This window comes from Cervus elaphus, chromosome 1 (genome assembly GCF_910594005.1).
Source record: "Cervus elaphus chromosome 1, mCerEla1.1, whole genome shotgun sequence".
Classification (NCBI taxonomy): Eukaryota; Metazoa; Chordata; class Mammalia; order Artiodactyla; family Cervidae; genus Cervus; species Cervus elaphus.
In genome coordinates this window covers 13,719,890-13,736,744 of record NC_057815.1, presented here as the reverse complement: position 1 = coordinate 13,736,744, position 16,855 = coordinate 13,719,890, and the positions used below count along the sequence as shown (strand labels likewise).

Here is a 16,855-nt window from a genome sequence, read left to right as displayed (position 1 = left end):
TCTAAGTGTGCAGAGGACAAGAACTTCCTTCTGATGAGTAAAAGCAGGTGTGACGTAGGTGTTGTGAAACAGAGATCTACCTCCTGGATTAGTGTCCCCCCTTCCGTGATGAGGATGGGAGCAGAAACAGTTGGCTTGCAGGGGAGAGGACACGTGTGGCTGGGATGCAGCGGTCTGTTGGCGCCTCACATCCTGAGCCATTGGGACAGCTGGGGTGTTCCGACAGCCAATTGAGTTAGGTGAGCAAACCATGGTTTTCCATCTTTCCATCTTTTACTCATTTTCCTCAGGCATTAGTTCATAAAGTCAGAAAGATACCATTTACACAAAGATCTTTAATGTGTTTAAGTTCAGCTTCTTAAGTAAATGAGTTAACATGTGGAATAGAATTTCTGAGGAGCATCTGCCAGTTACCATGTGGTATTGGCTTTGGGATAATTGATATTTGGCTGCTCTGACAGTAATAGGCTACCAGATCAGCTGCTTCTTGAGTCTCTCTTTGGAACATGCTAATAGGGTCATCTCAACAGAGTGGAGGATGCTTATCTTTTAAAGCGTTTATAGTTGGGTGGGGTCTTTTGTTTAAGAGCTGTAATGATATGTGAGTCAACTTAAAAGGAGCACTCAAAGACCTGACTTTATACTAATATTTATACTAATATTATAAATTTTGGTCTAGATATTTAGGACTCAGGGTAAGCTTTTTAAAACATATACATATTTTATAAAATACATCATTATATCTAAACAATACCAAAGTAGTGTTGTATTTAATCCTTTTTTATTGAAGTTTTGGTGAAACAGCATAGATCCATAATAACTTAGAACAGATAGGCTTAAACCTCCCACCTCCCTGTTTTGTCTGTTTTCTTCTTCAGTAACAAACCTCGAGATTGGGCACGCCAGACTGCAGTTTATTTGTGCGTCTGTGCTCCTGTCTCCGCACAGAGGGTTTGCGGTGAGTGATGATAGCCACAGCACCAGCAGCGACAGCATAGTTAGCATTTGTCGGGTGCTCCCTGTGATCTAGGTGCGTGTTTCTTACACCAGCCGTAGGAGGTGGGGACTGCTCTTACCTGTGTTGTGCACTTGAGAAAGTGATGCTTACAGGAATTGAGTAACTTGCCGACATTTAACATTCTGGGAGATGGAGGTAGAATGCTAGCCTCAGAAGTCTAACCTTTGCTCCCAACCTCTACAGAATCAGTAGGGGTAGAGGAACAAGACGGAAACATTGAATATTCGTGTCTTCAAGTCCCACAATTCTTGGGACTCAACCATGAATTTGACTCTAAATTTCCTATAGCAAAAGAAAAAAAAAAGTGGGAAGGGTGAATGGGGTTTGGGAGAATACCATTTAAAATCTTTTTCTTAGGACTTAATCCTCAAATAGAGCCCCCTTGTGGGTGCCTCCAAAGGAGACTCACTGGGATCAGATGCTGGAAATGATTTCTTCATAACACTGCCTATAGTATATGGGTGATGGGTTTAATAGGATTTTTTTTTTAATCCCACAACAAACCATAAGGCCAGAATGCCCAAGCATGATCTGGGCAGTGAGATGCCAGAGAGCTCAGCTGGTAGAGAATCTGCCTGCAATGCAGGAGACCCCCCGGTTCAATTCCTAGGTCAGGAAGATCCCCTGGAGAAGGGATAGACTACCCACTCCAGTATTCTTGGGCTTCCCTTGTGGCTCAGGTGGTAAAGAATCGGCCTGCAATGGGGGAGACCGGGCTTTGATCCATGGGTTGGGAAGATCCCCAGGAGAAGGGAAAGGCTACCCACTGGAGTATTCTGGCCTGGAGAATTCCATGGACTGTATAGTCCATAGGGTCACAAAGAGTCAGACATGACTGAGCATGCATGGAGTGGCTTGATCCATTTGTAAGATCTAGCCTACTCCCTCAGAATGGAAGCAGATACTTGCAAACAAAGCAACAGATAAGGGATTAATCTCCAGAATATACAAACAACTCATGCAGCTCAGTATCAAAGAAACACACAACCCAATCAAAAATTGGTGAAAGATCTAAATAGACATTTCTCCAAAGAAGACATGCGTATGGCCAAAAAAACATGGAAAGATGTTCAACATCATTAATTATTGTGTACATGCATGCTCAGTTATGTCCAACTCTTTGAGACCCCATGGATTGTACCTGCCAGGTTCCTCTGTCCATAGAATTTTCCAGGCAAGAATACTGGAGTGGGTTGCCGTTTCCTACTCTGGGGAATCTTCCCAACCCAGGGATTGAACCTGCGTTTCCTGCATTGGCAGATGGATTCTTTACCACTGTGCCAGCTGGGAAGCCCTAATTATTAGAGAAATACAAATCAAAGTACAGTGAGGTATTACCAATTAGAATGACCATCATCAAAAACTCTACAAACGATAAATGCTAGAGAGGGTATGGAGAAAAGAGAACCTTCCTTCACTGTTGGTGGGAATGTAAATTGGTATAGACACTATTGTGAACAGTATGGAGATTCCTTGAAAAGCTAAAATAGAGCTATTACATGATCCCACTCCTGAGCATATAGCCTGAAAAAACTATAATTTGAAAGGATGTATGCTAGCCACATTATTTACAGTAGCTGGGACATGGAAGCAACCTAAATATTTATTGGCTGAGGAAGGGACCAAGAAGAAGTGGTATGCATATACAGTGGAGTGTTAGTCAGCCGTAGAAAGGATGGAATAATGCCATTAGCAGTGACGTGGATGGATCTGCAGATTGTGATACAGAGTGAAGTACGTCAGACAGAGAGAAATACCATATAACGTTGCTTATACATGGAGCCTAGAGAATTGGTACAAGTGAACTTACCTGCAAAGCAGAAATAGTCACGGACGTAGGGAACAAACTTCTGGTTCCCGTGGGGAGGAGGGGGTGGGCTGAATCGGAAGGTTGGGATTGACGCACAGACACTGCTGATGCGCTGTGTGAAGTAGGCAAGTGATGAGGACCCGCCACGCAGCCAGGGAACCCTGCCCGGTGCTCCGGGATGACCCGGATGGGAAGGAGGTCTACAGCAGAGGGGACGTGTGTGTGTGTGTGTGTGTGTTACTGACTCACTCTGCTGGGCAAGAGAAAGTAACACAGCGTTGTAAGGCACCTGGAGTTCAGGAAATTTTTTTTTTTTTTAAATCCGGAATACTGAGAGGAATGACATAGATGGCTGCACATTTGCCACTTAATCCGGGTCTTTGTGTCTACTTCAGAAGCACCAAAGTATACTTTGTGTATACTTCAAATGAGCAGATCCTGGCTGACATCTCTGTTTTGAAAATTGAGAAGGGTAAACAAGAAACGGTGACAGTTGTTCATTTTATTAAGCTCACAATTGAGTGGGTAATTATCCCAGGCAGGGGGACTGTCATGGAAGCCAAGAAGTTGAATTTCCAGTAAGAAAGCGTTTTTTCAGGTCTGTGGAGTGCGCAGAGAAGTGCCAGGTCAGAGAGGACTTTAGTGTCCACTGCGTGGCCACAGGCCCCGGGTGCCTCAGCAGGGGCAGCGTCGGAGGAGTAGTCACCCTCGGTGCTCTGGGCTGGGGAGGAGTGCAGGGCGCAACCGGAGCTCCTTGTGTAGCCTGCGCCCGTGGGTGCATGCAGTCCTGGGGAGGAGAGGCCCGGTTGAAGGACTTTTGTATAAGGAACGGAGGAGGCCTCAGGCCGTTTGCACGTCTAGGGGAGGAAACCAGTGAGGAGGGAGAGGGAAGGTGAAACGCAGAGCCCGACGGGGGTTGCACCTGGGCATCTGGGGCGCGGGTGACGGGGCTTAGAGATGCTGGGGCTCAGGTCGCGGCCGCAAACGGTGGCCAACCGATCAGCCGTCAGAGAGGTGCTCTCCCCCACCACTGCCTGCCCTTCGCTGTCAGGCAGCGCCGCGCACATGCGGATGAGGTCTAGGACAGGGGGGTGAAGGCTGGGGGCCAGTCACGAGTGGTGACCCGCCTGGAAAGGTGACTGGGCCAGCAGCGGCGCTCCCCTGACCCTGGAGATGGAGCTGTCATGGGAGTGGGAGTTAGGCGAGCCAGCGGGGAAGGCGGAATAGGCTGGAGGGCGACGCAGAAGCGGGCACCCTGGTGAAAACCCGCGTGCTTCCTTCCACTCTCCTCCCGGCGGCTGACTCTGCTGTTGCCCTGGGCGGCTCCGGGTGCCCCGGTGCTTCCTCACCCAAGGGGACGCGTGTGCAGGGGGCCGGGAGCCTCCCGAGGAAGCTGCGTGCTCCGCTGGTCTTAGAGGGCGCTGGTGTCGGATGGCCATGCCCGGGAAGCCCACCTAAGGTTGGCAGGGAGAGTTAAAAGTAAAAGACCAAAGGCCTTGGGGCTTAGGGGCCTTGTGTTTTGAAGGAGTCTTTAGTCATTGTAAACAAAAACAGAATAGAAAAATCTCTCAGGATATTATCATGGGATACTATTTTACATTGTGAGCATTTATATTTTTGTTGGTCTTTATTTCTAATCGTGACTGTGATTCCGGGATTATTTCATTATATAAACATCGATAAAGAAAAAGTTAATCATGGTATTAATATTGTTACAGAATAATTTTTTGTATTGACCTAAGGAAGAAATAAAGAAGTTTTGTTCTTTTAAAATTCTTTTCAAAACAAAGCAAAATAAGGCTAAGCTACTTTAAGCGGTTGCAGTGTCCTGGGAAAACAAAAGCTTTGGTGCATATGCTTTTGATAGTAGACACTGTGACCGTATTATGTGCGCTTTCCTAATAATGTCTGATGTTATCAAATTGATTAACTCAACATGGGGACTCATCAGATTTAACTGTGGTTGGCAGCTGTACACTAGAAGAATAGTAATACAGAAGGGGAATGAAATTAGCTTTTTAATCAGCTGCGTTAAATACAGAACTAAAAAATGTATCCAATGTGTTCATTGTTTCACAGCAACGTGTGCGACTGTAGAATTCACAACAGTAGCCTTTCCATTATCCTTCCCAATAAAATCCTGACTGGTATTTTCAAAGATTGGCTACTGCCAAAAGCTGGACGTGCTAATTAGATTTTCATCTGATAATTGATAGTGTGGGTTTCAAGCATTTATGATTTCCTGTGGGCTTCAAAAGTCAGCATTTGTATCCATAGATTATATTTACTGTGTAAACCTCAGACTAGTCAACTCATCTAAGAACTAGAACCTGAACCACTGATGACTCCTCCTCGGAGCAACATAAATATTTCTCTGAGAAATTAGTCATTGCGAAAATAATTATTTTCCTTTTTGCTTTTAAAGATACAAGCATGAAAAGTTAATAAATGATACCTAAGGAGGAGCCCTCAGTTAAGGGGTCAGGGTTGATTCTGACTCTGCCCGTAACTGTAGCTTGAGCCGCGGAGTGCTGTAGACAGTGACTGCCTGCTTTGCGCAGGTCGCTCAGGGCGCTACCGTTCTGACAAGAACAGCAAAGACACCAGCTTCCTTGGAAACACCGTTTGGATGTCCTGAGAATCTCTCTTGAGGGCAACAGTCATTAGTTAAGCTTTAAGGACTAATTTTCAACTGTTGAGAAATAAGCGTGACAAAACTAGCCTGAATCTCTAGATTGTGTAGCATGAAGTGTGTGCAGAGAATTTCCTCTTCCGCTAGGTGTGACACCCAGCTTTTAGTCTGTGTTCTAAAGCTGTTGAGCTAGTAAAAATGTGAGTATTCAGATATTCCCCAGTCAAATGTTATCATCTGGAATTAAGATAACAAAATAGCTGATAAGTGACTGAAAAGATATGCAGATTATGTGGGACAATTTTCACCTCTGGGTTAGAGATCAGTTTTCCAAAAAAAAAAAAATACATTAAAGTGTTCTTAGATGCGTTGTATGTTAACACATAATCATGTTAAATGCATGTATGAGGAGTAGTGTATATTAAATTTCTCATGTCGCTTCAGATTTGTAACTTAATTAGTACAGTGTCATGACTAGTTTTAATTCAGAGAGTTAAATATATTTAATTTAGGGGGAAAAAGCAATATTTGTCATTTAAAGAAGATACAGTATCCCCAATAGGTCCCCATTGTGAGAGAATGTAAATTTTACAGGTTTGATAAGTCCCTGAATATGTTCGGTTAGATAGATAACTTACTCAAATGTAATCTTAACTATAATCTTGCAGGTGAGAGAGTATAAATATTTCAGGTTCAAGAGGGATTATTTTGAGGAGTTTTAATTGCCAGTGAGCAGGAGTTTATTGTGATCCATACAGTCAAAGGCTTTGGAACAGTCAATAAAGCAGAAATAGATGTTTTTCTGGAACTCTCTTGATTTTTTGATGATCCAGCAGATGTTGGCAATTTGGTTCCTCTGCCTTTTCTAAAACCAGCTTGAACATCTGGAAGTTCACGGTTCGTGTATTGCCGAAGCCTGGCTTGGAGAATCTTGAGCATTATTTTACTAGCGTGTGAGATGAGTGCAGTTGTGCAGTAGTTTGAGCATTCTTTGGGATTGCCTTTCTTTGGGATTGGAGTGGAAAATTCTGAAAGAGATGGGAATATCAGACCACCTGACCTGCCTCTTGAGAAATCTATATGCAGGTCAGGAAGCAACAGTTAGAACTGGACATAGAACAACAGACTGGCTCCAAATAGGAAAAGGAGTACGTCAAGGCTGTATATTGTCACCTTGCTTATTTAACTTATATGCAGAATACATCATGAGAAACACAGCTGGAAGAAGCACAAGCTGGAATTTAGATTGCCAGGAAAAATATCAATAACCTCAGATATGCAGATGACACCACCCTTATGGCAGAAAGTGAAGAGGAACTAAAGAGCCCCTTGATGAAAGTGAAAGAGGAGGTGAAAAAGTTGGCTTAAAGCTCAACATTCAGAAAACTAAGATCATGGCATCTGGTCCCATCACTTTCATGGGAAATAGATGGGGAAGCAGTGGAAACAGCGGCAGACTTATTTTTTTGGGCTCCAGAATCACTGCAGATGGTGATTGCAGCCATGAAATTAAAAGACGCTGACTCCTTGGAAGGAAAGTTATGACCAACCTAGATAGCATATTAAAAAGCAGAGACAGTACTTTGCCAACAAAGGTCCGTCTAGTCACGGCTGTGGTTTTTCCAGTGGTCATGGGTGGATTTGAGAGTTGGACGGTGAAGAAAGCTGAGCACCTAAGAATTGATGCTTTTGAACTCTGGTGTTGGAAAAGACTCTTGAGAGTTCCTTGGACTGCAAGGAGATCCAACCAGTCCATCCTAAAGGACATACATTAAAATATGTACGTCCTGGGTGTTCATTGTAAGGACTGATGCTGAAGCTGAAACTCCAGTACTTTGCCACCTGATGCGAAGAGTTGACTCATTGGAAAAGACCCTGATGCTGGGAGGGATTGGGGGCAGGAGGAGAAGGGGACGACAAAGGATGAGATGGCTGGATGGCATCACCGACTCAATGGGCATGTGTTTGTGATGGACAGGGAGGCCCGGCCTGCTGCAATTCATGGGATCGCAACGAGTCGGACACGACTGAGTGACTAAACTGACTGACTGAGGTTGGTCATAACTTTCCTTCCAAGGAGTAAGCGTCTTTTAATTTCATGGCTGCAATCACCATCTGCAGTGATTTTGGAGCCCCCCAAAATAAAGTCTGACACTGTTTCCACTGTTTCCCCATCTATTTCCCATGAAGTGATGGGACCACATGCCATGATCTTAGTTTTCTGAATACTGAGCTTTAAGCCAACTTTTTCCCTCTCCTCTTTCACTGTCATCAAGAGGCTTTTTAGTTCCTCTTCACTTTCTGCCATAAGGGTGGTGTCATCTGCATATCTGAGGTTATTGATATTTCTCCCGGCAATCTTGATTCCAGCTTGTGCTTCTTCCAGCCCAGCGTTTCTCATAATGTACTCTACATATAAGTTAAATAAGCAGGGTGACAATATACAGCCTTGACGTACTCCTTTTCCTATTTGGAACCAGTCTGTTGTTCCATGTCCAGTTCTAACTGTTGCTTCCTGACCTGCATACAGGTTTCTCAAGAGGCAGGTCAAGTAGTCTGGTACTCCCATCTCTTTCAGAATTTTCCACAGTTTATTGTGATCCACACAGTCAAAGGCTTTGGCATAGTCAATAAAGCAGAAATAGATGTTTTTCTGGAACTCTCTTAGCCCTGCTGCGTCCAGGGAATGAAACCCACCCTTGGCCCCGCCCCACCATGACGCAGGCGCACGTGACGCGCGCCGGCACGCGCTGTTTCCGGAAGTCGCCCCCGCGGTCTCTGCCGTGGCTGCCAGCGCTGTCGCCGCGGAACTTCGGGAGTGGAAAGGTCGAGGCGGGCCCGGGCGGGGCCGGAGGCCTGGCCACTACGCAGAATGGAGATAATCAGGAGCAGTGCGTGTCCGCTGTACACCTCCCTGCGTCCTCGGGGCACTTCCTCACCCGGCCTGCTAGGCCCTCACCGCGGCAGGTCTACTTGACCCGGCCTGGGGCAGAGGCAGTCCCCTCAGGGGTTTGCTCCCCTTTTGCGCTTCTTGGGGCCTTGTTCGCCTTTGGCCCGTGCACCCCTCGGGGCTTATATCCCTCCGGTCTGTGCACCCCTTAGGGACTTGTCCTCTCATCCCAGGATCCTTGGCAGCTCCCCTTCCCTCCTTCCCTATCCCCCTAGTAACCCGTGGGCAGAAAGCCAGGCCACCAGTTCTGAGCCTCTTCTCGGTTTCTCCGCAGATTTTCAGAGTAATCTCCACAAAGTGTACCAGGCTATAGAGGAGGCCGACTTCTTCGCCATCGATGGGGAGTTTTCAGGTATCCCTCGCTTGCAAGCTCGAGGCTGGCACCCTGCAGTGCATAGCCAAGCCTCCTCCTGCCCGCCACCCCCACCCCCCACCCCCGCGCCCTCCTGACCCCTGGCCTGGGCTTATACCTGCTGGTCGCTCCTCCCTGTTTGAGTTTTCTGGGTCAGGTTGCATGAGTCTCCACGTTTCCTCTTAAACGTTTCAAAAGCACGAAAGAGGTGCGGTGGGTTTCCTGATTGGGTTTGTGGTTGTTCGAACTCTGAGGGTTGCAGATAAGAGACTACGCTTTTGATGCTGCTTAAAAACAGCTGGACAGGTGTGGGACAGCGCTGGAGAGTTAGGGTCAGGCCTTTTTTGATGTGTGGTGAAATACACATAGCATAAAATGTATCCTTTTAACCATTTTTAAGTGGTTTTAAAGTTAAGTGAGACTGTAACACTGGAGTGCCACCATCCCCACCGTCCATCTCCACAGAACTTTTTCATCTTCCAGGACTGAAACTCTACACATTGAACAGTAATTCCCAGCTCCTCCCTCCCCTCTGCCTCTAGCAATCATTGTTTCTGTCTCTATGAATTTGACTAGTTTAGACATTTGCTCTAAGAGGGCTCATACAAGATTTGTGCTTTGTGGCTGACTTTAGGGTTGGACTTCTGCAAATAAATGAGGGTATTCCTTTAGGCATTAGTGAACGTGTTCACTGCCTGCCTTGGCGTGGGTGTACACATGTATCTAGTACTTAGATTAGTGTAACTAACAGTTATAATTGCAAGGTTCTTTTTTTTCTTTTGGATCAGAGATATCCAATTTTTGGTAAAGATAGCCGTTTTTGCTACAAGTTGTGCTTGTTTCAAAGACTTCAGCTCTTTCTAAAGGAATCCATGCTGGGCATAACTTTGTTTTTACTGGGCATAATCCATTACTGGATTATAATTGCTTAATTATATACATATAGTTATATAAATAATGGTATAGAATTATAATTACTGAATTATGATCAACCAATTATGTCAGTTTCAAGTGTATAACACTGATTTGGTATTTTTATACATTATGGATTGATTACCTCGCTAAGTCTAGTTACCATTTGTTACCATACAAAGTTCTTGTCAGCTATATTATTGGCTATATTCTCTGTGCTGTGACTGACTTATTTTATAAGTGAAAGTTTGTACCTCTTAAACTCCTTTACCTATTTGCCCCCCCCCCAAACTCCCCTCCTTCACTCTGGCAACCATCAGTTTACTCTCTGTATCAATAAGTCTCTTTCTGTTTCTTTTCTTTTCTTTTTTTTTTAAGATTTTATCAGTAAATGAAATCATCAGTATTTGCCTTTCTTTGTCTGACTTATTTCACTCACTTAGCATAGTACCTTCTAGGTCCATCCATATTACAAGGTTGTTTTTTTTTTTTTTTCTTTTTTATGGTTGAATAATATTTCTTTACACAAATTCTTTGCAATCCCATGGACTGGAGCCCGTCAGGCTCCTCTATCCGTGGAATCCTCTAAGCAAGAATACTGGAGTGGGTAGCGATTCCCTTCTCCAGGGGATCTTCTCAACCCCTGGTCTGCCACATTGCAGGCAGATTCTTTACCATCTGAGCCATCAGGGAAGCCCCATGTATGCATATATATGCATGTATACACACACACGCACACATACTCACACACATTTATAGCATCTTTACATATGTATAGAATCTTTATCTTTTCATTTATCCTTGGACACTTAAGTTACTTCTATCTTTGCTATTTTAAGTAATGCTGTAGTGACCTAGGGATGTATATATCTTTTTCAGTTAGAATTATTGAAGAAAAAATAATTTTTGTTTTCTTCTGATGAATATCCAGAAGTGGAATTGCTGGATCATATGTTAGTTCTATTTTTAATATTTCAAGGAAGCTTTATACTGTTTTCTATAGTGCCTGCACCAATTGACATTCCCGCCAACAGTACATGATAGTTTTCTTTTCTCCACATCCTTGCCAACATTTGTTATTTCTTGTGTTTTTGAGAATGGCCATTCTGACAGATGTGAGGTGGTATCTCAAGATTGCTGTGGTTGTTCGGGGTCTTTTGTGGTTCTATACAAATTTTAGGATTATTTGTTTAGTTCTGTGAAAAATGCCGTAGGTATTTTGATAGAGATTGCATTGAATCTATAGATTGTTTTGGGTAATATGGGCATTTTAACAGTATTAATTCCTCCAGTTCATGAGCATTTCTGTTTTTCATGTTTTCTTCAATTGCTTTCACCAGTGTCTTATAATTCTCAGAGGACAGGTCTTTCACCTTGGTTAAATATAGTCCTAGGTGTTTTATTCTTTTTGATGCAATTGTCAGTGGGATCGTTTTTATAATTTCTCTTTTTGATGGTTTGTTATTAGTGTATAGAAATTTACAGTGGATTTCTGAATATTAATTTTGTATCCTGCAACTCTGCTGAATTCATTTATTAGTTCTAATAATTTTTTGGTGAGATATCTATAGGGTTTTCTTTATTTGAAATCTGTTTTAGATACTGAAACTGTCCATTCTCAAATTGAAACATTTGTATCTCTGAATTCTCTATTACAGGGTTTGGCTTGTTAGCCTGCGAAATTCATGCTAATTTTGAAAAAGTGAAATAAAGAGCACTTCCAGTTAGTTTTAATTCATAAAAATAAGAAATTATAGAGCCATTGAATAGTTGACTGACATTTTCTGTTAGCATTTACGAATAGGTTAAAATTTTTTTTCTTAAAATCTAGGAATCAGCGATGGACCTTCAGTCACCGCATTAACAAATGGTTTTAACACTGCAGAAGAAAGGTATCAGAAGCTTAAAAAGGTAAGTGGGTGTGCTAGAAAATCTCATTTTTTTTTCCCATGTTGGTCTTGCATATGTTAAATTATAGAGGAATAAAATTGTCAAGCTTGCTTATTAACTTCTCAACCCCAGCTATGAATTGATATTTAGTGGTATTTAAAACAACAGCAAAAATAATTGTTTGCTGGAAAACATTTTGGGGAAGGTTTAGTATTTTCATTGTTAATTTCATTTACAGGAAATATGATGTGGTTATTTTAATCATTTGGAAATAGGTTTACTATGATGCTCTGGATGATGCATAAGTGCTTAGTTGGGAAAAATAGTAAGAAATATTCATAAATTAATAATGCTCCTGATAGATAATCTATAATCGGTTTGGATCAGAAGTATTCTGCCAAAGTCAAGTAGAATAATCAGAAAACCTACCTGATTGCAAATACTGTTGCTCATGTCGACTATACAGCATTGTTTTGACAGATATTTTATTTCCCTTTTCCAGCATTCCATGGACTTTTTGCTGTTTCAGTTTGGCCTTTGCACTTTTAAGTATGACTACACAGATTCAAAGTAGGTTGTTTTAACAAGTGGTGGGAATTCTTTTGTCATGGCATAATATAACACCCTAAGTCTCCTTTTATCTTATTTTCCCCAGGTATATAACGAAGTCTTTTAACTTCTATGTTTTCCCGAAACCCTTCAATAGATCCTCACCAGATGTCAAATTTGTTTGTCAGGTTAGTAGTATAACTGAGTTGTTGTTCCTTTTTTTTCTGTTACGAATCCCTGATGAAGCTGTGTGGAAACATGGAATCAGAATTCTCTTTAAAATTTGGTTCTATGACCAACTTTGCACTTCGGGCAAATCACTTTACCTCACTGACCTTCAGTTTTTGGATTATAAATAAATTATACTCTCATCTTTCCTTTGACCTGAGAGTGAGTTAAGGAATAAGATGTAAGAGACAGGCAGAGGGACATGGGAACATGAACTTTATTATAAGTAGAGCTGAATTTGAGACCATGACTTCGTACTGTGGCTCTTTGGGGGATGTTTTTTATTGTCTTACCCCTGAACTGAACCTACAGATTAGGACCTGCAGGTTTTTTTCCCAACCCCATTTTCACTGCACGCCTCTTCAAGGGTAGACCTTTATTTTCTGGAGGAGCAGAGTATGTGTGTATGCTCTTTGAAAAGAGCAAACCTAAAAGAGAAAGTGAAAGTATAGTCACTCAATTGTGTCTGACTCTTTGCAACCCCATGAACATAGCTCCCAGGGTCCTTAGTCCATGGGATTCTTCAGACAAGAATACTGGAGTGGGTTGCTGTGCCCTCCTCCAGGGGATCTTCCCAACCCAGGGATCGATCCCAGGTCTCCTGCATCGCAGGCAGATTCTTTACTGTCTGAGCCACTAGGGAACCCAGAAGGGGCTAAGTTACATGTGCTCGGTTTCTTTTCCCAAGCTTACCAGTTAGGAAAGAGGGTAGAAAAAGACCACTGGTGCCTCCTGAGGAGGAAAGGGCTGACTTTATGAGCCAAGGTGAGGATTCAGGGAGGGTCCCCTTTAGAACAGCCAGTTCAGAGTTGTAGCTGATCTGGTGGACATTCGGTGAATGTCAGCTTCCCCTTTCTGCTCTCTTAATAATCTGATTAACGAATAAGGAGATCATTGATCTCTATTGATAAGGACAGTGTGAATTAGTGTCTATCATATGGATATGTGATGAAACCTGAGTTTTGGTCTTCTCTTCCTTATAATCTTATGTCTGAGCTTCTCTCCCTGGAGTAACATTAGTTCCTTTGAGTCTTCCCATCTGTCCCTTTTCCTGCATCTAAGTAGTACTGCAGTTAAGAAAGCCTGGAGGGTAGGCTTCTGAGTGATTGAGTCATGTCAGATTCTCTCTGTAATAAGGCAGGATGTAAACAAATGAAGCAGCATTCATTGTATGTCAGGAGCTGGAGAGAAGGTAATTTTACTCTTGTATCCAGTATTTTTCTTAAATTAGCAGATAAACCATAGTTGATATTTCTTTACTTTGCAATAAGCTCAGTTCAGTTGCTCAGTCATGTCTGACTCTTTGCAACCCCATGGACTGCCACACGTGAGGCCTCCCTGTCTATCACCAACTCCTGGAGTTTACTGAAACTCATGTCCATTGAGTCGGTGATGCCATCCAACTGTCTCATCCTCATTTAACAGCTATTTACCAGTCACATGAGTATAGAATACTTCATTAAATGGTATTTGTAAATTTTCTCTGAGAAAGATAGGTTCAGTTTGGACATTTGTATGGATGTAGTTTTCCAGTGGTAGCAGGAAAAGACAGTTCCTTAAAGTGGATTCCATGGTTTTAGCCAGGAATTAATCAAATGCACACAGTGGCAGTGAGACATCTCAGGGATGACAGTATGTTCTAAAAGACCAACACAAACACAACTGGAGACAGGTCGGAAGAACCCTACCCATCACACAAAATCATCCTGTGACTACACCTGGAACACTTCATGCAGTCCTGATAGCCAGGCACTCCTTAAAAAAAGGAAAAACATCATAGACTTGAAGACAGGCCAGAGATTAATGGGCTCAAATGGTGCAGTTCTCTGTTCTGGAAAAACAAAGGCAGGGAAGAGGTTGAGACTCAGTAAGTAAACTTGGCAATTGTATGGATAAGTTAAATGATAGTATCTTTGGATTTTTTTCTGGTCCTCCATCTAAGGTGGATTTTGTCTTGTTTAAAAATCTATGCCTGCAGCAGAGTCGCGTCTTTAAAGGAACTTAGCTTCTAGAGTCGGCGAGTAGGGTGAAGATTGTGTCTAGTGAAAAATTGATCTTGAAAAGCTTTTATTATCCTTAAAGCAGGGAAAATTGGGGGGCAAGACAACTTCCTGTGCTGTGTGAAAACTAAGTATCTGTACACACAGTGAGCCACGCACACTAGGCAGGATGTGGAGGAATGACGCCCTGAGAGCCATGCACACGCCTGCAGCGCGTGCCCGTCCAGGTGAATTGCAAGGCGTCTTCATTGTCTTCACTTCCTGTTTCTTCTGTTCTTCTTTTTTCTGCCTGAACATCTGTAGTGGAGTTCATGGAAGAAAATACATACATGGCCGTGAAAAGTCAAAACACTGCTGCTGTCTATAGAGTAAAAAATGTTGTTTTTAAATCCCCTCTTCCCCCATGCCACTTCTTTCCCCATTTCACTCCTTTTGTGCCATATATACATATGCTCCTGTGTTTACATATATATACACACACACACAAACACAGTTTTAGTTTTTTGCTTTAATATACACAGAATCATAACATTCATATTTTAAATAACTTGCATTTTCCATTTAACACAATGTCTTCATATTTCATAATACAGGTGTATTATAATTTATCTAATTGGAATTGGAAAGTTTTCCAGTGGCTCCCTATTTTAAACAGTGCTATAGTCAGTGTCCATGTGCATGTGTCTTGGTTGTATATAGGAAATTTTTTTTTTTTTTGCCGAATCAACATATGTTTTTAAGCTATTTTTTAAATTTATTTTTAATCGGACGATAGTTGCTTTACAATGCTGTGTTGGTTTCTGCCGTACAATAACATGAATTAGTCATAAGTGTATATATGTCCCCTCACTCTTGCACCTCCCTCCCCTTCCTCCCCCACCCCATCCCACCTCTCCAGGTTGTCACAGACTAAGTTTCAAGTTGAACTCCAGGAATGTTTTATAGGATAGCTTTCCTATGAGGGGAATTGATGAGTCATAGAACTTATAGATTTAAAATTTTGATAGATGCCTCAAATTGTCCTCTCTAATATCTATGCTCATCTTTTGAATCCTGAAAATGGTACATTTAGAACAAACCAAAGATAGTGTTTAGTATATTATAAATAAAGTTTGTTGGTTTGAAGTGTTTTCTCTTTATTATGGTAAAAAAAAAAATCCATAACCTAAAATTTACCATTTTAAGAGGCTTTAAATTCAGGGGCATAGAGTACATTTTTTTTTGCAGTCTAAAGAGTATTATTTGAGTAGAAAATAAATAGCTTGAAAAAGGGGATGCGTGATCTCTGACTCTGATTTTTAAAGAAGAAAGTTAGGATGGAGTCTAGTGATAGGAGGGGTAAAAACGCCTTTCCATAAGCCATCTTTTGTTGTCTCTGTCAGTGATGGGTATTAGGGGAGCAGAGTTAAGAGTACTCAGGCATGGAAGGTAGAGGGGCTTGTGGCCCAAGTCAGAAGGCACTGGGTCTTATTTCAGAACAGGATGAACAAGGAAGATATAGGGGAAATGGTTGCTTATTTCACATCACAGAAAACCTGGACATGATAGAAAATGATGTGTCTGTATCTGTGTGTGTGTGTGCATGCATGCACATACCCATGTATATTTGACTAGGTTGCTCATAGTTTAAAAGAACTGGTGTCAAGTAATAAAGATACATAAAGTACATAAAAGTATATATAATATATAAAACCTTTTAACCTAAGATTAAAAATAAGTAAGTGAAAAATTGGAAGAAAAGAAAAATGAGGGTGTGATTACTGTGTTATGATTAGAACACAGAATTCATGCCAAAGAAAGTCTTACCTGCTTGTCTCTGAGCTTCCTACCAGCCAAGACAAGGGGGAAACACACGGTCAGTTCTGTGGTCCAAAGGATCAAAATGGACCAGGACTTAGGACCAGTTCAGCTTTCCTCAGATTAGAGACCCCAAGACATTTCCCTTTCTGTTATCATGGTATTTGTCGCTCAGTCATGTCTGACTCTTTGTGACCCCATGGACTGTAGCCTGCCAGACTCCATGGAATTCTCCAGGCAAGAATACTGGAGTGGGTAGCCATTCCCTTTTCCAGGGGATCTTCCTGACCCAGGGATTGAACCCAGGTCTCCTTAATTGCAGGCAGATTCTTTATCATCTGAGCCACCAGGGAAGCCCTCTGTGTAGACGACGTTGTCTTCAGCAGCATCTCTAAAGTGGATATGGTAATGAGCTTATTGGAACTGGCAGAGCATCCTCAGTCTAGACTGATGGTGTAACATCAAGTGCGACTGAGGAAGGGCTGCTCTATAAAGGGTCAGATTTAACTGTTCTACCTTCAGTTACTTCAGGAATGTCCAACTCTTTGAGACCCCATCGACTGCAGCATGCCAGGCTTCCCTGTCCATCACCAACTCATGGAGCTTGCTCAAACTCATGTCCATCGAGTCGTGATGCCATCCAGCCATCTCATCCTCTGTTGTCCCCTTCTCTTCCTGTCTTCAATCTTTCCCAGCATCAGGGTCTTTTCCAGTGAG

The 16,855-nt window shown here is 42.4% G+C and overlaps 1 protein-coding gene across 5 annotated transcripts in view; it reads left to right on the top strand.

The window, feature by feature from the left end:
- The window catches only part of LOC122684146 (poly(A)-specific ribonuclease PARN-like), a 192,952-nt gene that overhangs the window by 54,322 nt on the left and 121,775 nt on the right, over window positions 1-16,855 (top strand). For all 5 annotated transcript variants that reach the window (XR_006337960.1, XR_006337957.1, XR_006337965.1 and 2 more), the window contains exons 5-8: window positions 8,685-8,762; window positions 11,500-11,585; window positions 12,067-12,134; window positions 12,220-12,301. Coding sequence is in view for 2 of the 5 variants with exons in the window: in XM_043888172.1 (XP_043744107.1) it covers window positions 8,685-8,762; window positions 11,500-11,585; window positions 12,067-12,134; window positions 12,220-12,301 (314 nt within the window). In the remaining 3 variants the exon portion in view is untranslated. The remainder of the gene's footprint in view (window positions 1-8,684; window positions 8,763-11,499; window positions 11,586-12,066; window positions 12,135-12,219; window positions 12,302-16,855) is intronic.